The sequence below is a fragment of the Stenella coeruleoalba genome, assembly GCF_951394435.1.
Source record: "Stenella coeruleoalba genome assembly, chromosome: 8".
Taxonomy (NCBI): domain Eukaryota; kingdom Metazoa; phylum Chordata; class Mammalia; order Artiodactyla; family Delphinidae; genus Stenella; species Stenella coeruleoalba.
The window spans coordinates 8,810,745-8,833,493 of record NC_137154.1 but is presented as its reverse complement, the minus strand read 5'-3'; the positions used below and the strand labels follow the sequence as shown (position 1 = coordinate 8,833,493).

The 22,749-nt window shown below is 55.0% G+C and overlaps 1 protein-coding gene across 1 annotated transcript in view; it reads right to left on the bottom strand.

Moving 5' to 3' along the window:
- SLC22A6 (solute carrier family 22 member 6) overlaps positions 1 to 21,811 on the bottom strand; it is a gene marked incomplete at its 5' end in the record, with an annotated part of 34,795 nt that extends 12,984 nt beyond the window's left edge. Inside the window, 11 exon segments of the mRNA XM_079928354.1 lie at positions 2,050 to 2,166; positions 2,168 to 2,282; positions 2,371 to 2,574; positions 2,711 to 2,819; positions 3,531 to 3,745; positions 4,701 to 4,816; positions 5,027 to 5,150; positions 7,285 to 7,453; positions 7,929 to 8,083; positions 8,608 to 8,711; positions 21,476 to 21,811. Coding sequence (XP_079784480.1) covers positions 2,050 to 2,166; positions 2,168 to 2,282; positions 2,371 to 2,574; positions 2,711 to 2,819; positions 3,531 to 3,745; positions 4,701 to 4,816; positions 5,027 to 5,150; positions 7,285 to 7,453; positions 7,929 to 8,083; positions 8,608 to 8,711; positions 21,476 to 21,811 — 1,764 coding nt within the window.
- Between the last annotated feature and the right edge of the window lie 938 nt (positions 21,812 to 22,749).

Genomic DNA, 22,749 nt, shown 5'->3' with positions numbered 1-22,749 from the left:
TTTCCCCCTCTGTGCACCTGCTTCATTCTTTCTCTGCAACTGATTTTCTCTGCTCTACGTTTACCTGGGCCAGCCCACCTTCATGCTAACTTGCCTTCTCAGGACAAGAAACCAGAGATGGACTAGAACCTCCATGACCCAGATTCCAGCCTGGAGGGAACACGTGATTAACGAGGTTTGGATCTGAAGTGCCCTCTGGTCCAGTCAGTCATGACCAGAGGCGCAGGGTCATGTTAGCTGTTCAGTTAGCAGGTTCTGGGCGATGTAGACCCTTGAGGAAGGTGTGGGTGCAGGACAAAGCGATCACCATAGCATTTTACAGGAAACCCCAAAGGATACTGAGAAGGAGAAGCCAGAGTGTGGGAGGGAGCTGTAAGCACGTGGCATCTCAGAAACCAAGGGAGGAGGCCATGACCAATAGAACGAAATCTGCTGTGAGGTCAAGCAAGACAAGGGGTGACAAGTGACCTATGGGGCTGATGAGTGTTGTTGGTGAAAACAATTTCAGAGAAGGGTGGGAGCCAGAGCGCAGTTTGGATGAGGTTAGAGAGTGGAGGCAGGGGAGGCAGACGGGAGCTTTGTGAAGTTTGGCTGTGAAGTGGAGAAAGAGACAGCGTGGCCCTGGAGGGAGACGTGGCCTCCAAGGAAGGTTGGTTGGTTGGTTTGAGTTAAGGTAGGAGAGACTTGGGTTTATTTAACTGGTGATGGGAAGGAGCCAGGAGAGAGGGAAAGGGCAGAGACCCAAGGAGAAGGCAGATGGCTGCTGGTGGGAGAGGCTGGATGCAGAGCCCCAATGGGAGGACTGGACTTTCTGTTGTGATTGGGGGAAACTTGGGAAACATGGTGGCAGACGTCGACAGTGTTCAGTTACGGTTGCAGTTTTCTCAGTTAAATAGGAGACAAAGCTGCCTGGCGGGCGCAGGGTTGGGACATGGATCAGAGACTCAGGGTGAGCAGGGAGAAGGAGGTTGGGATTGGAGGAGCCCTGGCTTCCGTCTGCAGCCACTCTGGGCTTATCTAGTCAAGTGCTCACACACATGATGGGACATATAGATACACATGTGGTATTTCCAAGGACAGGACTTGCTATAGACTGCATTGTAACACCCAATGTGATGGTACTAGGAGGTGGGGCCTTTGGGAGGTAATTAGAGTTAGATGAGGTCATGAGGGTGGGGCCCTCATGATGGGATTAGTGCCCTTAAAAGAAGAGAGGGCTTCCCTGGTGGTGCAGTGGTTGAGAGTCCGCCTGCCGATGCAGGGGACACGGGTTCGTGCCCCGGTCTGGGAAGATCCCACATGCCATGGAGTGGCTGGGCCCGTGAGCCGTGGCCGCTGAGCCTGTGCTCTGCAACGGGAGAGACCACAACAGTGAGAGGCCCACTTACTGCAAAAAAAAAAAAAAAAAAAGAAGAGAAACCAGAAAGCTCGATTCATCTCTCTCCCGCCATGTGAGACACAGTGAGAAGGTATCTGACCATCTGCAAGCCAGGAATGGGGCCCCCACCAGGAACTGAGTCTGCCAGCACCTTGATCTTGGACTTCTCAGCCTCCCGAACTGTGAGGAAGAAATTGTTTAAGTGATTCTATCTGTGGCGTGTTGTTATAGCAGTCCAAGTCGGCCAATACAGGCTTGGCGTATACACACGTCAGTGTGCTCGCACTGGACACACGTGTTCACATCAGCCCACCTTGCGTGTACCTGTGTGCCCACACCTGTATGTACATGCCAGTGTGGATGGGCAGATGCACATGCTCACACGTCCATATCAGGCCCTGCCCCCTTTCCCACCCCTGTTCCTGAGCAGCATGGCTTGAGTTCTTCACTGCTGTTTATTGAAACCTCCCATTGAAGAAAGGGGTGGGAGCAAGAAGGGGAAGGGAGTGGGAACAATGGGGGAAGTGGCCAGTGGGGAAGGGCTGGACAGAAGAATGGCAGGGCCTGGGCTGCAGGGAGGGTGAGGGCAAGGTGGGGTGTGCAAAGGCCTGTGGCCAAACTTTTGAACTGGCCAGGGCTGGGTTGGGGAGCCCCGGGGGTGGTGAAGATACCTCCACCAAGCTCTCAGAGGACTGTGTCCTAGGAGCACAGTTGCACCCAGGGCCCTCCCCAAGGTGCCTGCGGAGCCCAGAGACAGGCAGGGGCCCGGCTGGGATTAGTCTCTGGAGGGCAGGGAAAGGAAGGTCTGTTGCCTTCAGTTGGGGCCCAGGCCCAGTTCACAAGGCTGCAGAGGGATCCTCTGGGATGCGTTTTCCGCTTCTGGCTCCTGCTTTGGCTCCTTTGCCTGCAGGGACCTAGGGAAAGAGAGCTCAGGAAAAGCCCTGGGCTTCCCCAAGGAGGAGGACTGGTGGGGCCAGAAACAGGGGACTGACCAGTTTTCTAAGTCTTCAACAGTCTCTGGCAAGGGCCGATTGAGCGTCTCAGGCAGGAAGAGGGCTGCACTGCCTCCCAGGAGGGCGATGGTCCCAAAGATGACATTGGGGATGAAGGGCTTCAGCTCCCCGGTGATTTTCACCAGTGGGGCCGTCATGCTTCCCACGCGGGTCCACAGGTTATTTATGCCCATACCTGTTTGCCTGGGAGAGTTCAGAGCAGAGATTGGCAGCCTCTGTGCGGGTTCTCAAAAAACAGCTCTGGGACCCCTGGACAGGGGCCACAATCCCACCTGCCCCTGTATCCTTTGGCTGGGCCGCTTCCAGGCCCAGCACCTACCTGATGACAGTGGGGTATAGCTCGCTCGTGTAGAGGAAGAGGCAGCTGAAGGAGCTGGACAAGCATCCCTTCCCAAACACAGCCAGTACTGTCCTCAGGGTCAACAAGTCTGCACAGGAAAGAAAAGGCAGTAGACCTTGCGGGCTCAGGAGCCCCTGAGTGTTCTCACTCCTCAGAGACCTTGTCTCCCTCTTTGCTTTGGCTGCCGGGCAGCTCACATCGAAACTTAAAGCTGAGTAGTAGCCCCTCTGCTATTCCCAGTGCTTTGCAGGCTTGTGTCCTGCTGCATTTGGGTTTTTCCCTGGCTCTGATTCCCTATTCTCATAATTTGTTGTATCTGTTTTTGTCCAAAAATATCTCCAGTCCCTTTGGAAGGATATAGGTGTATCAACACACAAACATCTATATAAACTAAAAGTGGCTTTTCCAAGGTCATGGTGGAGTAGGTTGTGGGGTGTTCCTTGAGCACTGGGCTCTGAGGTTTCCCCATCCAAGCTTGTCTTCTGCAGCGATGTCACCCGGGCAACACCCAAATCCCGAGCACTTCCTCTCACTGTGTAGACACCACCATACTTTGCCCTGAGTCAGATCTGAAAAGGAGCTTTGATGTCATCTAGCCCACCTGTGTTATTTTCTAGACGAGAAACCTGAGCCCCAGGGAGTACAGGGAGCTGCTCAAGGTAACACAGTGAATTAGAGGCAGACTGAGCAGATCTGGCGTCCCTGGAACCCCGCTTCCCAGCCCGTGAGGCCCACAGACACATTGGTCTCACGGGTCAGCCTCTTTCGGAGGGTTCTGGGGGTCGACCCAGCTTCTCACCCGAAGGCACAAAGATGAGAGACAGGATGCATCCTCCTGCCAGGAGCAGAACGACGGCCTCCGTGGTGTGCCGGCCCAGATAGCTTATGGAGACCATAGTGATGAACTTGGCTGGGACATCGACCCCACCAAAGATGAGCTGGAGAACATAGAGGTTGACGCCAAATTCCTCCACACCCATAGCCAAACTATAGTAGGCGAAACCGGTGGAAAACCTGAGGGTCAGAGAGTGAGTGATTAGGACCCACAGCCAGGCGGGGGCCTCTCCCCATACTGCTCATTGGGTCACCAGGATGATGAATAGTTTCATTTCTTGTCCCAACTGCAACAGATCGATAGGGGCTGCTTCAGTGGTGTTTTGAGGCCTCTGAGATTGTGTCTGGGCTCAGTGAGAGAGTGCTGGGATTGATTGGTTATGTCTGACATGGACATGGTCTAGGGTATGGTGACAAAGTGTCATATAATTGACTCCAGAGAATATCGGTCCTGGAGGGACTCTTGGAGACCAAAGGAGGCAGTAAACAATCTCTCTTTGTTGGGTAATGGTTTAACATTCAGATGGGGGAGGTGAAAGTCCCCAGGGCTGCACACATGGGTCAGATGCCTCCCCTCCCCCTCTCAGAATTGTGGAATCCCTTTTGAAGAGTTGCTGGATATACTGAATCCTTTTCACATGGGGGTGGCCAGGATGAGAAGGGCGTCAGAACCAGGTCACGGAAGGGGCTTTGAAGGAGATGTGGGATGTCGGGCAAAAGAGAAGACTTAGAAGAATCACAATTTCTGTCGTTAAATCTTGAAGCCCTGAGAGCCAGGCTTGTTCTGTGGGGTCCCAGAGGGCAGAGCGGAACCAGTGGGGGGCAGGGACAGAGAGGCACAGCTCACATGGTAGGGATGTGAGCTGGTGAAGGTGTTTGGAAAATTTGCCCTGTGGGTGAGGTGGGTGTGACCCCAGGAGGAAGCAGACCCTTATGGCTGGACCTGGGTGTGGGGCAGGGATGCCAGAGATTTCTGGGGTTGGGGCTGGACTGGGGCAACCCTGAGGAGGGGATCCCTTGACTCTTCTTGCAGGTATTTTAGGCCTTGCCCTTAGGTGAGCCTGCCAGAGGCCTTGTACATGACCCCTGCTTGGCAGGGGTGCTAGGGTGTGGGCAGGGAGGGGTGGTGGGTTACCAGGCCAGGGAAAGACAGAAGGTCACACGGCGCAGGATGGGTGTCCGGAACAGGTCAGCTATGCTGTGTTTGGCCTTGGCCAAGGTGATCTCCTTCTGCAGGTTGAGTTTGATCTCCTTGGGGCAGAGGAAGGGGAGGGGTCCGTTAGCGACCAGCTGGTGGGCAGAGGGAGAAGAGAGGGAGGTGCAGGCCTGGTGCCTTTGGAAGAGCTTGCTTAGGGCATCAGATGTAGTTTGTGAGCAGGGGAAACAGAGGCAAGAGGAGGGGACAGTCCAAGCGCAGAGCCCAGGTTCGTGCCCAAGACCACAGTCCCTCTGGGTCTCTACCTCCAGGCTGAGTGCTTCTCCTTCCTCCTTCTTGCCATTGAAGGCCGCCACCTGCCGGAATGTCTTCAGGGCCTTGGAGGACCTTCCAGACAGGATCATCCAGCGTATGGACTCTGGCAGCCACCTGGGGGCCAGAACCGAGTCACAGTGGCTCCCAAACCCCCACCCCCACCTTATTCTGAGAGGCTGGAAAACGATCAAGAGCCAGGGCCGCAGGCTAGGAGGACCAGAAACCCGAGCCGCCTTACTGCAGGTTTCATGGAATTTACACTTGGTCAAGCTCTGCACCTGGGCTGCCTGCAGCCGGCACAAATTCCAGAGATCTCTTCTTCCCTTTCCAGAAGAGCCGTTCCCCTGCCCCTGACCCCCGGGCAGCGTGTTATCCTTGGGTGTTGTTCTTAGCTAGGAGCCTCGGGCCCTAGGCCAAGGCAGGTGGGGCCTGGGGAAGGGTTGGCATGCTCGAGGCTGGACAGTTGGAGGGTCCTACACGTCCATGTCCCCAGCCGTCCTTGGGCCCAATTCCAGGTCCTGGGTGAAGCGGGGGCAGGGCTGCAGTCCCAGGGCCGCTTAGGAAGGGGGCTAAGTTTAGGGCTGTGGTCTAGGGAAGGGGTCCGAGGATGCTTTGATTCTCCCTGCAAAAGGCCAACTCTGCTGGGTCGGGGGACGGTTTGCAAGCGCAACATGGGGCCTTGGGGTTGGCAAGCGTGTGGCCAACCTCACTCTCCCCCACCCTTGGGCTGTGCTTTTGGGATTGGTTCACCCCTGAGCAAACCCTGAGGGTCACAAATTGAAGGGAAATGGAGGAGGCAGAGGCGTGGGGAGAAAGGAGGGATGCTTGGAAAAGTCTGGTCCCAGGTGGGGTCCATTCCGACTGTGGACCCCACAGGCACCCAGGACCTGGCTCCAGTGAGACCCTCAGGGGAGTGGACACGGGTCACCTGGCCTCAGACCTTTGGTCCTGCTGGTAGTGGCAGCTTCCGGGGCCCATTGCTACCTGCCCTCTGGCCTTGTGGTCTTATTTCTGCCCTGACAGTCTTCTCAGCCTGCGCCTACCAAGATGATGGGTGACTTCCTCCCAAATCCCATAGCCAGGGCCTGGATTCCATCCCCCTCTCCCTGAGAATAATGACAACAGTGGCTTCCAATCAGTGAGCCTTCCTGTGGACCAGGCACGTGTAACTCTGGGAGACAGGCATCGGTATCTCCACCTTGCCTAGAAAAATCTTGAGGCTCAGAGTGGGTGAGGCTTGCCCCAAGTCACCCAGTGAAGGGACCTGCTGACAATCTGCCCTTATTTTGCCTCCCACCTCTCGGCTCCCATCCTAGGCTGTGGACATGCCGAGCTCCACTCTGGACTCTCGGACCAGCTCTCTCACTGCAAGATTGCCCGTCCCCTTGGGAGCTTATTCTCATTTTCAAATGGAGGCCCCATTCCAGTCCTGCGTCTTTTTGTGAAACCTTGGAGGATTGCTTCACCTCTCTCATCCTCGGTTTCCTCATCTGTAAAATGGGAATACTAATGTCCCCTTCACACAGAGATGCCCTGAGTGCTGGTATGTTGTGGGTTGGTGCCCAGAACAGGGCCTTGCACGTAGTAAGTGCCGGATAAAGGATCCTCCAGGACTTCATTTCTGCTCCTGGGCTTGTTCATTACCTCCTGTTCTTTGGGCCCAGCTATCAACTACCACCTACAGATGGGTTTCCTGTTTTCCACATGTCCTTACTCGGGGTCTCTGCCCCAGACCCCTTGATTCTCCCAGGTTCTCAGGTTGGAGCTTTCCTTTTCTTTATACCTCAAATCCAGAAGTCCCCACACTCTGAGGATTTCGCCTTCAAAATGCCCCTCAGACTCATCTCTCAGGCTCCTCTTGACCACGCGGTCACTCCCCTTTGTCTCTCGTCCCCACCCACTTGGGCGTGTCCTTCTGTGTGATTATGTCACGAACGGAAGTTTGCTCAGGCCCCTCAGCACCCCGGGCACCTTCAGGGGCGTTCTCTGTCCCTCCACGTGAAACCGAGGCCCCTCTGGCTTTCTGTGCTCTTCACAGCCAGACCCTAACCCCCTCACCGCCCCCCCAGCCGAGCGCTCCCTTCCCACATGCCTCGGTGTGTGGTTCCTCCTCCCTGGAACGCCCTTCCCGACTCTGGGATGGGGTGTCTCGGGACAGACAGAGTCAGCCAGCCTGGTCAGGCATGGGCTCCTCCTGTTTGATCCCGGCGGCTCTAAGGAGGGGGCTGAAGAAAAGAGGGTCACATACCAGGACAACAGGAAGAAGGCGAAGAAGGGAATGGACACGGTTAACTGGAGCCAGCGCCACTGGGGGATGGCGTAGGCCAGGCCAGGCAGAATGAACTGGCCACTGGTGTAGAAGTAACCGAGTGAAATCGACTTGATGGCCCGCATCCGGGTGGACACCCACTCGACACCTGCAGGAGGAACCCAAGGACCAGATTAAGACCCTCCCGGGCGGTGGGCACCTCCTGAGAAGGGGCACCAGCTCCTGCCCCTCCGTTGGCTACTTGAGCTGACCCTGATCCTAGGGTTTCATCGCCCTCATTTTAGAGATGCGGTGACTGAGGGTCAAGAAGGTAGGACTCAAACGTAGGTTTGACTGACTCCCAAGCCTGCAGTCTTGACTGCCTCTCCAGTGGCGGGTGACGTGCCTTGTTTGACCTACTTGTGCGTATGGGCTGAACGAGCTCATGTACCGGCAGGTGCCCGGCCCGGGGGAGCTGCTGCTGCTCTGCTTGTTGCTACGTTCAGGGGGGGCCTCTGGGGTCCTGAGAGGGGCAGCGCCTTGCCTGACCAAGGTCGCCCGGTGCCTGGGGCTGAGCCACGCTCTTGGCTTCAGGCTGGTGCTCCCCAAACTCCTGGTCCCCGTCCCCTCCCCCGGTGGCTCACTCAAGATCGTGGTGCTCAGGGTGATGCCCGAGATGCCGCAGCCGCACAGGAAGCGGAAGACTGTGTAGATGGGGAGGGTGGGGCTGAAGGCTGCGCCTGAGCCGCTGGCTGCCAGCAGCAGGTAGCTGCAGGTCAGGATGGGCTTGCGGCCAAATCTGCAGCTCGAACAAGAAGAGGGTCGTTAGCTGCTGTGAGCCGGCCAAGGGCAGTGACTCTGCGGGGCAAAGGGCTGGACCCTCCACCTCCCAAAGGGCCAGGCAGGGCGTGTAACTCCCTCCCCAGACAGAGCCTTGCTGGTAATTGCTTTTTTCTGTTGACAAGTTAGACGTTTGAGTTAATGAGTGATCTCCTCCACCCCCAGCTTAGCTACCTGAGCAGGGGTCAAAGGACGTCTCCTCTCCAAGCCGTTCATCCACCCACCTCCATGGCCATGCAGCCACTACTGGGTCTGAAAACCCTGAGGCCGTTTCCCTGGGTCTGGGGAGGCTGGAAGACTCAAGCTGTAGGGGTTTTGGGGCAGGGAGAAGGCTGTGGCCCCGAAAGGGGCTGGCCACACAGCAAGGACCATCTCTCCCCCCTACCCCAGCTCTTGGCCTCTTTGGGGGTGCATGGGTGTAATGGAGAGGGGCGGGGGGTCTCCATGGGTTGTGCCTCCCCTGGCGAGGCCCCCGCGTCTCACCTGTCAGACAGGTCTCCCAGCACGAGCCCCCCAATCAGTATGCCCGCCATGAAGATAGACTGGGCCATCTCCTTCAGTTTGTTGGAGCTGCACACCAGGTCCCACTGCGCAGGAGAGAGGGAGAGCCACCCGGCCACCCGGCTCAGCCCAGCCCAGCCTCTCAGCTGCGCTCAGCCTGCGCCCCCCATGTGTGCGCTCCCTCCCCCAGCGCCGGGGCTTGGCTTCCCTGAGCCTGGCCCCTGCTCCCGGTGCTGCTTCCCCCTTCGGGCTGGCCCTGTGGTTCTGCAATGACAACATCCCTTCGGCACATGTGGCCTGCCATATGGCTCGTGAAGTCTGCTCAGCTGCCACAGCCAGGTCTGTCTTCAAGCTCCTCCAGGCTCACCTGCGTCCTGCGGTTACCTGTGTGTCTGCTCCCCAGCTTCGCTTGTGCAAGGCTGGCCCCTCTGCTCGCCCCCTCTCTCCTCCAGGGGCCACTCCCGCCGCCACCTCCCTCCATCCCACACCTTCGGTCTGTCTCCTGACCGCTCTGCATCGTCATTTGCTTATGTTCCAGTCTCTCCACTTAAAGCCTCTTTCCCTTCCACATTTGCTTCATTTCTCTCTTCCTTTCAAAGCCAGATCTCTTGAACAAGGAGCCATCCTGGCTGTCACCCCGTCCTCGTGTCCCACTCATTTCCCGAGTCTGCCCCCACCCTCCACTGAAACTCTGCTCCCCAAACCCAATGGAACCTTCTGTTTCCTGACCTGACTTCCCTTCGGCAGCCCGTGACCCTGCTGACCTCTGCCTCCTCCGGTCTTCCTCCTTTCCCTCCCTCTGCGGCCTTCCTTCTCTCTATCCCTTAAAAGTTCCCCAGGCCTCTTCGTGGATCTTTCTCTTTTTATTCACTTTCCCCAGGAAATGCCACCTGCTCCTGTGGCTTCAATGACTATTTTATGGTGAAAACTCCAAACCCCTCTCTTTAGCCCAACCTTTCTTCTGGCCTTGAGACCCATCGACTCAGCAGCCTACTTGAAATCTCCACCTGGAGGGTGTCTTTTGGGCATCTCAGAGTCAGCGAGACTTGCCACCCTCTCCCTGTGAGGTCTGAAGCACAGTGACTGGCAGCCCTTTTTGGACTCCTTCCTCTCCCATGTTACAATCGCTTCATCCTCCAGTTTCTAACTTTTTAAATACTTCTTTTTTCTCTGGCCGCCGCTAGCGGCATGTGGGATCTTACTTCCCCAACCAGGGATCGAACCCATGGCCCCTGCAGTGGAAGCGTGGAGTCTTAACCACTGGACCGCCAGGGAAGTCCTTTAATATTTCTCGAATCTGGATTCTTCTATCTCCATTACTGCTATCTTAGTGCAGGCCTCATCCTCTTATACTTGGATTAAGAATAACAGCCAATATACAGTAGAAATGAAAGCAATGGGACCTAATGAAACTTACAGGCTTTTGCACAGCAAAGGAAACCATAAACAAAATGAAAAGATAACCTATGGACTGGGAGAAAATATTTGCAAATGATGAGACCGATAAGGGCTTAATTTCCAAAATTTACAAACAGCTCATGCAACTCAAAACCAAAAAACAAACAACCCAATCGAAAAATGGGCAGAGACCTAAAGAGACGTTTCTCCAAAGAAGAAATACGGATGGCCAACAGGCATATGAAAAGATGCTCAATGTCGCAAATTATTAGAGAAATGCAAACCAAAACTACAATGAGGTATCACCCCACATCGGTCAGAATGGCCATCATTAAAAAGTCTACAAATAACAAATGCTGGAAAGGGTGAGGAGAAATGGGAACCCTCCTACACTGTTGGTGGGAATGTGAATTCGTGCAGTCACTATAGAAAACAGTATGAAGGGTCCTCAAAAAACTAAAAATAGAGTTCCCATATGATCCAACAATCCCATTCCTGGGCATATATCTGGACAAAACTATAATTAAAAAAGATACATGCACCCCTATGTTCATAGCAGCACTGTTTACAATAGCCAAGACATGGAAACAACCTAAATGTCCATTGATGGATGAATGGATAAAGAAAATGTGGTACATATATACAGTGGAATACTACTCAGCCATAAAAAAGAATGAAACAATGCCATTTGCAGCAACATGGATGGACCTAGAGATTATCATACTAAGTGAAGTAAGTCAGAAAGAGAAAGACAAAATATCATATGATATCACTTATATGTGGGATCTAAAATATGACACAAATGAATTTATCTACGAAACAGAAACAGACTCACAGACATAGAGAACAGACTTGTGGTTGCCAAGCAGGAGGGGAGCAGGGGAGGGATGGATTGAGAGTTTGGGATTAGCAGATGCAAGCTGGTGTATATAGCATGGATAAAAAAACAAGGTCCTACCGTATAGCACAGGGAACTATATTCAATATGCTGTGATAAACCATAATGGAAAAAAATATGAAGAGTGTATATATGGGTAACTGAGTCACTTTGCTGTATAGCCGAAATTAACACAACATTGTAAATCTGCTATACGTCCATAAAATAAATTTTAAAAAAAGAATAACAGCCAATATATATTGAGGGCTTACTCTGCACCAGGCACTGTTCTAAGTAAGCACTTTCCATGCCTTAATTTTTTCAGTCATCGTAGCAACCTTACGATGTAGAGCTGCTGTCATCCTCATTTTACAGTTGAGGAAATTGAGCCCAGAGAGTATTATCGGCAACAGTCTTCTGACAGGTCTCCCAACCTTCGACCTCAGTCCTTCCTGTCCATTCTTTCCCTGGTAACCTGAGGGGCTTTTCTGAAGCACCTCTCGGGGGTCAGCTTGCTGCCTTGCCTAAGGCACCCCCTGGCTTCCTCTTGCCCTCTGGGTAAAGAGAAAGCTCTGTTAACACAGATTTATGCAGCCCTCAGGCTCTGGCCCCTGCCCACCTGTCTGGCCTAACCTCCCGCTAATCCCCAGCACGCACCCTTTGTCCAGTTATCCTGAATTACTTGTGTAATGAAGTGAAGAAGCTCATTCACTGGAAATGCCTGATGAGAATGTTTTGGAAGCAAAACAGTGCGGGCAAAGGACCACACATCCCAGGGAGCTCTTTCTGCTTTCCTCCCGGGGAGCGAGGGGGATTGGGCGAGGGTGAAGTCTCCAGGTCCTCCAGATTGCTCACAGTGGCCCAGAGTGGCCAGCAAACCCAGGGCTCTTCTGGCTGGAAAGGGAGCCTGCATGGTACATGTGTGGGGATGGGGGAGGGAAAGGAGTAGAGGAGGAAGGGAGGTGGTGTGAAAGGAGTAGGCCAGCGGGTGTCTAGAGAGACATTCTGTACTGTGTAGCATGCGGTGTAAAGGGACAGGCCATCCGGGAGCGAGACGGGGCCGTGTAATTCTTGACAGTGATGTGTGAGTGGAAGAAGTGGGTGCTGCTTCCACTTCATCTGAGTAAGAGGGAATCCCTGGCCTGGACTTGCGTGCTTTCTCCCTTCCTGTTGGTTAGGAATGGTGGTAACTAGAGCAACTCTGGAAGCCACGTGTTGAAGATGGCGGAGCTGCTGTGTGTCTCGGTCCCCGAATGACCTCGGAAGGGGACTGGGAACACAAGAGCATGGGACCAGATATAGAGAGAACTGGAGAGATTTTTTTTTTTTTTTTTTTTTTGCGGTACACGGGCCTCTCACTGTTGTGGCCTCTCCCGTTGCGGCGCACAGGCTCCGGACGCGCAGGCTCAGCGGCCATGGCTCACGGGTCCAGCCGCTCCGCAGCATGTGGGACCTCCCCGGACCGGTCACGAACCCGCGTCCCCTGCATCGGCAGGCGGACTCTCAACCACTGCGCCACCAGGGAAGCCCTGGAGAGATTTTTAAAGGCATCCTGGAATTTTGGGGGGGAAGGGAAGATATTTTGAGGGATTTTGGCATGCTTTCTGTGTTAAGAAAACCCGTAGCTGAAGTCTCCATTCTTCAAGGTGTTGAGAGAGTGATTTATGTTTCCTTTGACCCTGACTCCATGCGTAGGCCTGGCCACGTGGGGTCCGTGGTTGTAATCAGGTTTTCACTAGTAATCCTACAGAAGCTTCAGGCTATTGTGTTCCTCTTTGCTTTTGTACTTGATATCTTCCCCTACTCTAGCAAGGTTGTCAGTCCTTCAAAAGACACGTCAAGATCACTTACTCTGGTGCCAGAAGCATCTTTTCTGGCTGCCTGGTACAAGCAGCTAGTCAGTAAATATTCGTGGAATGGATAAGTGTCTGAGAAGCACATCCAGACTCCCAGTGCAATTCCTCATTTCTCCTTCCACACTCAGCATCCCGTTCTTACCTCGAAGAGGACACAGATTACATAGCACGCTACCTGCCTATGTGCTTGTCTATCTCTCCTGCATTCCGTAACCACACCGAGGGCGGAGACATCTCATTTGACGCTTTAACCCCAGCAGCTAGCAGAGTAGGTGGTTCACAGTAAATGTTAAATGTTTGTCCAATGAATCATTAATGGGGTTGCTATACATAGCTTACCGATGAGGCCCAGAGAGGAAGAGGTAACCAGCTGACTGGAGGGAACCGGTCACTCAGCTTCTATCTAGCCCATGGCATGGCCTGGGCTGACCTCTTGTCTATCGGCTTTTGGCGGCTCCACATAGAGTTCTTGCTCCCAATATCCCCTCCAATGTTCTTGGCCTTCTTTTTCCTTTCTTGGAATGTTTACTCCTTAGGGAGCTGGATTCAGGAAGGCAAGAACAGGAAGCCCACTGCGGTGTCTTCCTGAGTGATGATATACCAGGAAGGTGGTGGGGGAGAACGAGAGGGCTTACTCTGCTCCGGAGCAAGCTTTGCAAATGATGCCATAATAAATGTATGAAGTGGCTACTATTACTTTATTTTATTTATTTTTATTTTTTTGCGGTGTGCGGGCCTCTCACTGTTGTGGCCTCTCCCGTTGTGGAGCACAGGCTCCGGACGCGCAGGCCCAGCGGCCATGGCTCACGGGCCCAGCCGCCCCGCGGCATGTGAGATCTTCCCAGACCGGGGCACGAACCCGCCTCCCCAGCATCGGCAGGCGGACTCTCAACCACTGTGCCACCACGGAAGCCCAGGTACTATTATTATCTCCATTTTACAGACCAAGAACCCGAGACTCAGAGGGTAAATAACTTGCCCAAGCACAGCTTTGGTTCATTTCAAGGCAGAGACTCAAACTCAGGTCTTCTGGACGCCCAACTAGCGCTCTGAGTCCTGAGCTGCCAGAGGGAAGGCTCAGTCCATGGGAGCTGTAGCCATGCGTCACTATAAGACATAAGCACAGGATGGGCTGGAGTCATGGTCAAGGAGGCAGCCAAGGCCAGAGCCAAGGGGGCTGATCTGATGTCAGGCCCAAAGGGTGAGGGACAGGCTCAGGAGCTGGAGCGGAGCAAAATCATAGGCCAGGAGGCCCCTCAGACGGCAAAGAAGAAGGCGTGATGTAAACGGTCAGGGCGAGCCACGTGTGATCAAGGATGGGGACCCTGCTCCGTGTGTGTGTGTGTGTGTGTGTGTGTGTGTGTGTGTGTGTGTGTGTGTGTAGGCTGACTCTGCCAGGGGACCCCACACATGGTCCGTACTCCCTCCAGAGCAAGGACAAGGGGAACAAACTTCCCTAGATTTGGGGCCTTTTAGCTCCAGTTTAGAACTTGGGGAGAATTGCTCTGCCTCTGTCTACTCTTGGACCTCTGATGGAACCAAGGCTGGGACGCAACGGCCAGAGAGCCAGGTACCTGGGAAGACTCAAAAAGGCATGCGTCTCCAGCTCTGCCACTTAGTAGCTGTGAGTTCCTGGGCCAGTTACTTAACCTCTCTGGGGCTCAGTCTCTTTATCTGTAGAATGGGGGTAATACTAATACCTGCTTCTCAAGATTGTAAATAAAATAAGGAATGAAGAGCACCCAGCACCATACCTGGCAAACAGTCGGCACTCTGTGTGATAGTGTTTTATTATTATTGTCACATGTCATTGTAAGGCCTGTGCTCACAGGGACATGTGATGCAGTAGAAGGGGCGTGGATTCTGCAGTCAGGACCCCCATCCCTCTTCCTACAAAAACTTGATTTCACCATCATGGCTGAGAGAGCCACCTTCTGGATCTGACCCCAGTGTATTCCTCTGTAAAAAGGGGCAAAGTTCACAGTGGCCATAAAAGAAGATTAGCAGGGTCGTGAAAGAAGGAAAGCAAAGCACCCGCCCAGGGCCCTGCACACGGTAGACGTTCACCTCGACCCTGGAGAGCCCAGGGGATGGCCCCGGGCTCCTCTTGCCTGCGATTACAGCTTCCTAGGTGAGGGCTGCCATGGCGTGGGGTCAGGCTGGCCCAGACACGTGGCTGAGCTGGGGCCCCCTGGTCATTACGCAAGAGTCAGATTGGAGGCTAGGAAAGGGGAGATGATAGGACGGGCGCCCAGGGCAGGGGCCAGGGTGAGCAAGTAGGGGTGATGCAGGAGCTCAGCTGGAGACAAGAGGTGGACAGATGGTCTGGGAGGTGCGCGGCCTGGGGATTTGGGGGTGAGCGTGGAGGAAGACCAGACACTCGGCAGGGGAAACTTCCAGGGTGGAGACCCGCTTTTGGGAGGACCACTGAGTGGGATCTCTGCTTCTCCAGCGGCTGACTTGGGGCCTCCAGGGACCTGTGTGGGGAGACAGGATTTCTGTGGCCCTGGAGACAGGACGGGAAGGCCCAAGGCCCAGAGAGTACTCACAGGGGCCTCAGAGGGAGGGCCTGCTCATCCAAGGCCAGGCCCGGGCCTTCGAGGGCTGCAGGGTTGGGTTTCCGGAGCCCCCAGACTGAGCCGGGCCCCCACAGGGCTGTATTCTGTGGTGTGGAAGCTGTGGGCTCCTCTCCAGGGAATCCAGAGTCCACAGTCCTCACTCCTCACACTTTCCAGACTTAAAAGAAAGGCCTTTGTTTCCTCTTAACGTCCTGGTAAAGCTCCTTCTGAAAAATTCCTACCTTGTCTCTGCTGAACCCAGAGAAAGGAATGTGTGGTCACCTCTGCCAGCAAAGCTTATGGGATCAGAAGGGGGAGGGAAATCCCCCGTGCTCCTGGCTGGACCCAGCTCAGCCCTCCCACCCTCGCCTCCTCTGCAGGGAAGGTCCTTATTATCCCATTCTACAGATGAGGGGACTGAGGTGGGGAGGGAGATGACTCACCGGTCCCGGCCTTCGGGGGGTGGAGCTGGGCCCTGCGTGCTGTCCTGTGCTGGGTTGGGGGGTGGAGTGAGACAAAGCCCGGCCGCCAGGGTGAGCTGGGAAGAGCTGTGACAGCTGATTCTCCTTTTACTGGGAGTCCCCCTACTCTTCTGGGGGGACTAACCCCCTACTTCTCAGGACATCTCTATTCATCACGACCACCACAACAGCAACAGTGGCAGCAAACATTAGCTGAACACCTTGTAGGTGCCAGGCCCTGTGCTAATGCTGGCCTTGCATTATCTCTTTTAATGGTCACACTTGTTCTCTTACCCCATTTTACAGATGAGGAAACTGAGACTTCTGGGGTTGTAACATCCCTAGTAAACAGCAGAGTCAGAATGTGAACTCTGCTGCTTGGCCCTGGCTCATGGTGCCACGCTGTCCACCTGGCAGATGGCTCCTTGCCTACTAACCAGGGTCACCTGGACTGAGTTGGTTGCCAGGTGCTGTCTTCCTTATTACCACCCTTCCCTCCAGGGCTGGCACACCCAGGTCCCTGCCTCCACTCCAGAGACACACCCCTAGGTGAGCCAGCCACTGTCTTACCTCCACCCCGTGAGGGACCGGAGCCCCACCCCACCCCAAGTGATGGAGCGTGGATTTGCCATGGCTTGAACCACAAACAGAGAGGGTTTGACCTTGCTGTGCTGCTAAGAGCACCTGGCTGGGTCTGGCCACTGACATTTCCCTGACTGGGTGAGGACCCTGATCAGGGGTTCTCATGGCTGAGAGTCCTCAGGGAGCCTGGGCCTGACCAGGACCCGACCCGGAGAAGGGGGCAGACCTCAAGGCCTGGTGAAACCCCGCGTATTTGGGATGCAGATTCACATGGTCCTAACAGCTTTAATGGTGACTGGGTGCTCAGCTGGTACAGATGTGAGCTGATGCTTGACGGGGTACAAGACCTGCAAGCTGGGCCTCCCTGGTGGCGCAGTGGTTAAGAATCTGCCTGCCAATGCAGGGGACACGGGTTCGAGCCTTGGTTCGGGAAGATCCCACAGGCCACGGAGCAACTAAGTCCGTGCACCACAACTACTGAGCCTGCACTCCAGAGCCCGCGAGCCACAACTACTGAGCCCATGTGCCACAAGTACTGAAGCCCACGCACCTAGAGCCTGTGCTCCGCAACAAGAGAAGCCACCGCAATGAGAAGTCTGCACACCGCAACGAAGAGTAGCCCCTGCTCGCGGCAACCAGAGAAAGCCCACGCGCAGCAACGAAGACCCAAGGCAGCTAAAAAAAAAACCTGCAAGCTCTGCTCTTGGCCAGGCTCCCTGGAGCTCAAGGTGCACCTTGGAGGGGAAGACACTTCCCAGCAGTCAGCACTGTCTGAGTCCCTCCTGCCGGGCTCTGAGGGCATATGGCCTTCATTCAGCATTAACTGAGCGCTTCCCAGAACCTAGCCCAGGGTGCAGTGGCCGGGGGATGCAGTCCCCAGGAGCACAGGGTGGGGAAGTGGGGGCAGGTGGCTCTGGAGCCCTGCTGCCTGGGTTTGGCTCCCAGCTCCAGCATTTATAAGATGTGGTGCCTTGGGCCAGTAACCTGTACCTTGGTTTCCTCATCTGCAAAAAGGACATAATATAGGTACTAACCTCAGAGAGTTGTTGTGAGGATTAAATGAGTTCATACGAGCAAACTGATTAGAGCCGTCTGGCAAGGGGTTAGCACACGGTAAGGGTAGCGATGGTTATTATTTCGTTGCTCCCTGTAGGATTTTTGTTTCCTCGTCTAGGTTCTGGAGGACACGGACGGTGGCTTTACCCCTTCTCTCTGTCTTCCAGGGACCAGACGTACAGCAAGTTGCCCACACACCTGGAAACTTAGTTACAGATATTGGGGCATTTCCACGCCCCCCACCCCTGCCCTGTTCCTCACCCCAACATCCATTTGGTTCCCGAGTCCCAGAGATTCTGACCCCCAAACCTCTCTGGTATTTACTCCGACTGCCCCTGCCATCTGTCATCTTGGTCCTGGGTCCCTGTGGCAACCTACTAACTGGTCTCGCAGCTGCTGGACCAAAATGCTCTGCAAGCTACTCTCCGCCCTGCAGTTGGGGCAGGAGATAGATGGGCCCCAGGCTGAGCAGCCGGAGTTCGTCCCCTGTGGACAGATATGCCAGAGTAGCAGGAGGGAGGAGAGCTGAGCCCTGTCCAGATAAGAGATAAAAGATTGCATATGCCTCATTCTTGAAGCCAAGGAGACCTTCCCAACTATACGTACTCAGAAAGGCTCCTTGAAGGTCAACAACGGAGGGGGCGCCGCTCCATAGTAAGTGACCTCAACCTACCCACAGGCCTCTTTGCTAGAATCCATCTTGGCTAAGAGATGCGCGCGCACACGTGGGAGGACCCTGAGATAAACAAAATATGGACTCAGAACCAGGCAAAGTGAGATGAGTGGCCAAAGGAAACCCGGAAGAAATGCCCCATATAAGTGATTCAAACTACCACAAGGGGGCTTCCCTGGTGGCGCAGCGGTTGAGAGTCCGCCTGCCGATGCAGGGGACGCGGGTTCGTGCCCCGGTCCGGGAGGATTCCACATGCTGCGGAGCGGCTGGGCCCGTGAGCCATGGCCGCTGAGCCTGCATGTCCAGAGCCTGTGCTCCGCAACGGGAGAGGCCACAACAGTGAGAGGCCCGCGTACCGCAAAAAAAAAAAAAAAACTACCACAAGGGTGCAACTCTCTCTCTGAGTTGGGCCATGTGTCTATCCACATGTACCCTTTTACCTCCTAATAAATACTTTACTTGTTTCACCACTTTCTGTCTGTGTGGGAATTCATTTCTACAGAGCCGAAGGGCCAGGGCCTTGTCACTGGCCACCGGTCTAGTGACTAGGATTCAGCGCTCTCACTGCTGCGGCCTGACTTCAATCTCTGGCTGGGGATCGAGATCCTGCTTCAAGCTGCTGCTGTAGGCCGAGGCCACCCGAGATCACAGAGTGCAGATCCTTAGAAGGCGATCTGAGCACGCCACACTCCCGCATAACACCATGCAACGGCTCCCTGTCGCCTTCGAGACAGAGCCCTTCGCCCCGGCATCCACGGCAGGCCCTCCTGCTGGCCCGCTTCCTCCCTGTGTCCCTGGCCTCCGCAACCCGCTGCCCGCCTCTCCAGCCTTCCTGAGTCTCTTGCAGTCCTTACTGCTTTGCTCTCTTTATGCTCCTGTGACTGTGCATGTGACTCCAGGCACTCTGTTCCTTTCGCCTGGGCTGCACTTGCCCGCATCAGCCCCCGCCCTAACCCTGACCCCTCCTTCACCCTCAGCTCAGGCTTTGCTGACTCCAGTGAGCCCCCCTGGGTTCCCCCTCCAGGCAGATTCCATGCCCCTCCTCTGGGCTCCCCGAGCACCCTGAGTTTATAAAGCTCGTATCCATTCATTACACAAATATTTATTTCACAGAGCGCCTCCTCTGTGCCAGGCACTGTTCCAGCTGCTGGGGATACAGCAAAGCAGCTGAAAGCCCCTGCCCTGGGAAGCCTGCATACCCCACCACGCTGCTGGCGACTTTCCTCACTACAGGTGAACACCTGGAGGACAGGCAGGGCTCATGAGTTCCTTGAGTCTGTGTCCTCAGTACTGTGAGTGTCGCTGTCAACAAATGTTGGATGCTGGATGTATTTCAGGTACTGGGCTGGGTGCTGGGGAGAAAAAGTGCATAGGACAGGGATGGAGTATCCGGGGCTATGAGAGGCAGCAGATGTGATGGTTAGGAGCGCAGCTCTGGGGCAGGTGCCTGTGTTCAGATCCCGAATCTGCCTCTTACTAGTGGCGAGAGCTTGAACAATCTCCTCATTCTCTGTGTGCTTCAGTTTCCCCATCGCAACAATGGGCTTATCATACTATCTTTTTTTTTTTTTTTTGCCGTACGCGGGCCTCTCACTGTTGCGGCCTCTCCCGTTGCGGAGCACAGGCTCCGGACGCGCAGGCTCAGTGTCCATGGCTCACGGGCCCAGCCGCTCCGCGGCATGTGGGATCCTCTGGGACTGGGGCACGAACCCGTGTCCCCTGCATCGGCAGGCAGACTCCCAACCACTGCGCCACCAGGGAAGCCCTATCATACTATCTTATAATGGTGTCAGGAAGGTTAAAAGGGTTAATATGTATAAAGCGCTTAGGACAGTGCCTTGCGCGCAGTCAGTGCTTTATACAGAAATAAATATTCACTAGACAAATGAATAGCAATCGTAGATTCTGAACATAGATAGTCCTGGATTCAAATCGTCTCTCTGCCAGGTCCGAATCATATGTGATCCTGGGAAAGTCATTGAACCAGGCTGAGCCTCAGTTTCCTCATCTGAAGGTACTAACAATACTTCCCTCACTGAGATGCCATCTCCAGGGATTCCAGGAGCCCACGCTCATAGTGTGCCCAGCACAGGACTGGCACCAGGTAAAGACTTTGAAATGCATCTCTTCTAATGTGGCAAAAGCAAGATCCTGCCCTCGAGGGGCTCATGGTCCCCGAAGGGAGAATGAAAACACTGGCCTCTGCTCACTGCTCAGATGTCACCCCCTCCAGGAAGCCTCCCTAGAATCCCGTGGTCCCCCCACTCTTTTGTACTGCCACTGGACCTTCACTTCCCTCCTCTCAGTCTTAGTTTTTTTTTGAATGAAAAAGGAGATAAAATCACCTTCAACAGAATATCATTGTGGGAATCAAAGTGTGGGAGACAATGTCTGCCAGAGGCCAAGACGTGCCTGACCATTTGTGGATCCTCAATAAATGCCAATTCCCGTTTCGCTCTCTTCATCTGACCATGGTCTCCAGGTCATTCGAGAGCCTGATTTAACTCTGTAACTCCTGGAGATGGTGGGTAAAAGAATCAGTGAATAGGGGCTTCCCTGGTGGCGCAGTGGTTGAGAGTCCGCCTGCCAATGCAGGGGACGCTGGTTCGTGCCCCAGTCCGGGAGGATCCCACATGCTGCGGAGAGGCTGGGCCCGTGAGCCATGGCCGCTGAGCCTGTGCGTCTGGAGTCTGTGCTCTGCAATGGGAGAGGCCACAGCAGTGAGAGGCCCGCGTACCGCAAAAAAAAAAAAAAAAAAAAAAAAAAGAATCAGTGAATAAATGAGGATGTGAATGAATGGGAGATGAACACATAAGTGACGGCAGGAGAGGATGAGATGTTTTCTGGGTCTGCTCAGGCATGTTCCAACCCTCACTTCTGTCCATCCCCTCCTCCACACACTGTCCCACCTTGAGACCTTTGCACAAGATGGAATTTTCCTCCTTTTCCCCATTGCCTGGCTAAATCTTGCTGGACTCCCTTATCTCTGCCCAAGGTCACTTCTTTAAGGAAGCTTTCCCTGGCCCCTGCCCCCAGCCCAGGGGTAGGCAGTAGTCTAAGGTCACAACCTTAAGTACTTTGAAGTTGTAATTTGACATTTCTTTGTGTGGTCCTCTCGTTAATTGCTGTTACCCCTGCTAGGCGGTGGACCCCGTGGGAACAGGGACAGTGCATTTTTGTATCCCCAGAGGTTGGCACTGCGCCTGGCATAGAAAGGACTGTTTGCACTCTGAAAGTGAAGAGACGGAACCTTTAGGTTGGTGTGTCTCTGCACCCAGGTCCTTCCTCTCTGCCTGCCCAGTGCCCTGTCCCTGGGTCTCATGCTCCCCTGTCCACGAGTGTGGGGTTCCTGCTGTAATCGGAGGGAGAGGGCTGGCCTCTGGGCATACCTCAGTCACAATGGAGTCCCTGGTGCTGACGTCGTAGGTCCAGCCATCCAGGCAGGGCTCGGTGGCCCCCTGGGTGTCATTGGGCAGGCTGGCGTTGGGTGGATACACAAAACGGAGGCACGGCTCAGGCTTCTCATTCAGGCCCATGGGGAGCACCCAGGGCCCCGCAGAGGCGTTGGGTGGCGGGCGACAGTGGTGGGCGGGGGTGGCCGCCGTGAAGATCTGCAGCAGGTTGTGGTTGGCCATGCTCAGGATCGGGAGGCCGAGCAGGACTGTGTGCAGGAACTGGAAGGGCCCTTTGCTGGCCACGCGGTCAACGAGCTCGGCGAAGGTCATGGCACCGGACAAGATGAGCCAGAGCTACGGGTGGGTGGGGCACCAGGCCGGGGAGAGGGAAGTGTGCACGGGGGTGAGGGCGGGCAGGGGGATGGGTGTGGAAGCACAAGGGGGAGGGTGTGCCCCGGTGTGTGTGTAAGCCTGTGTATGTAGCAGTGTGTGAGGATGTGGGGCTCAGCTGTGTGTACCCACAGATTTGCGTGTGGATGAGGATGTACCCACTGCGCCTGCAGACGTGGGGTCGCAGGTGTGGTGTGTGTTCACGGCAGTGTCTGCTGGGATGTGCACATTTAGGCTGGAGTGGAAGGGCACAGCTGTGTGAGCACGGGTGTGTCGCTGTGTGCGTGTGGGGACTTGTGGGTGTGAGTGTGTGTTCAGCCAGGCTGGTCACACGCGCTGCAGGCATGGGGCAGTGCAGGCCAGGCCGCTGGGACCAAGGGGCCCCGTCTTGGACGTTGTCCCCACAGGATGGATGTCAGGAGTGAGTGGGAGGGGTCCCTGGTTGCCTCCAGCAGACACAAAGGACTGGCGGAGCTCAGGTTGCCTGCTGGGAAGGTCTCCCCAAGCCCCGCGCCTCCTGGTTTTGGGGATCCCCTGGGGCTGGGTGCACCATAGCAGGGCAGCAGAAAGGGGCCAAGCAGATCCCAGAGGGCGTAAGGGGCTTGGTCAGTTGCAGTGTGGAAGCAAGGCCCGGCCTTGGGGGCTTCCCAGGGGTCCCTCCTCACCTGGTGGCTGGGCCTGGCTCCTCCCTCTGGCGGGGTCGGTGGCCGATGGGGCTGAAACCCTTGCTCTGACCCAGGGTCCGGCAGCTCTGTGTTTTGGCAGCCCGGCTCCAACAAGCTGTATTTGTACCTTCCCCAGGGGAGCTTATATAAGGCATAAGCTCTTTCCCAGGCTAATGTTTGACTTTCTTTGGGGGATTAATGACACTGGCAGGG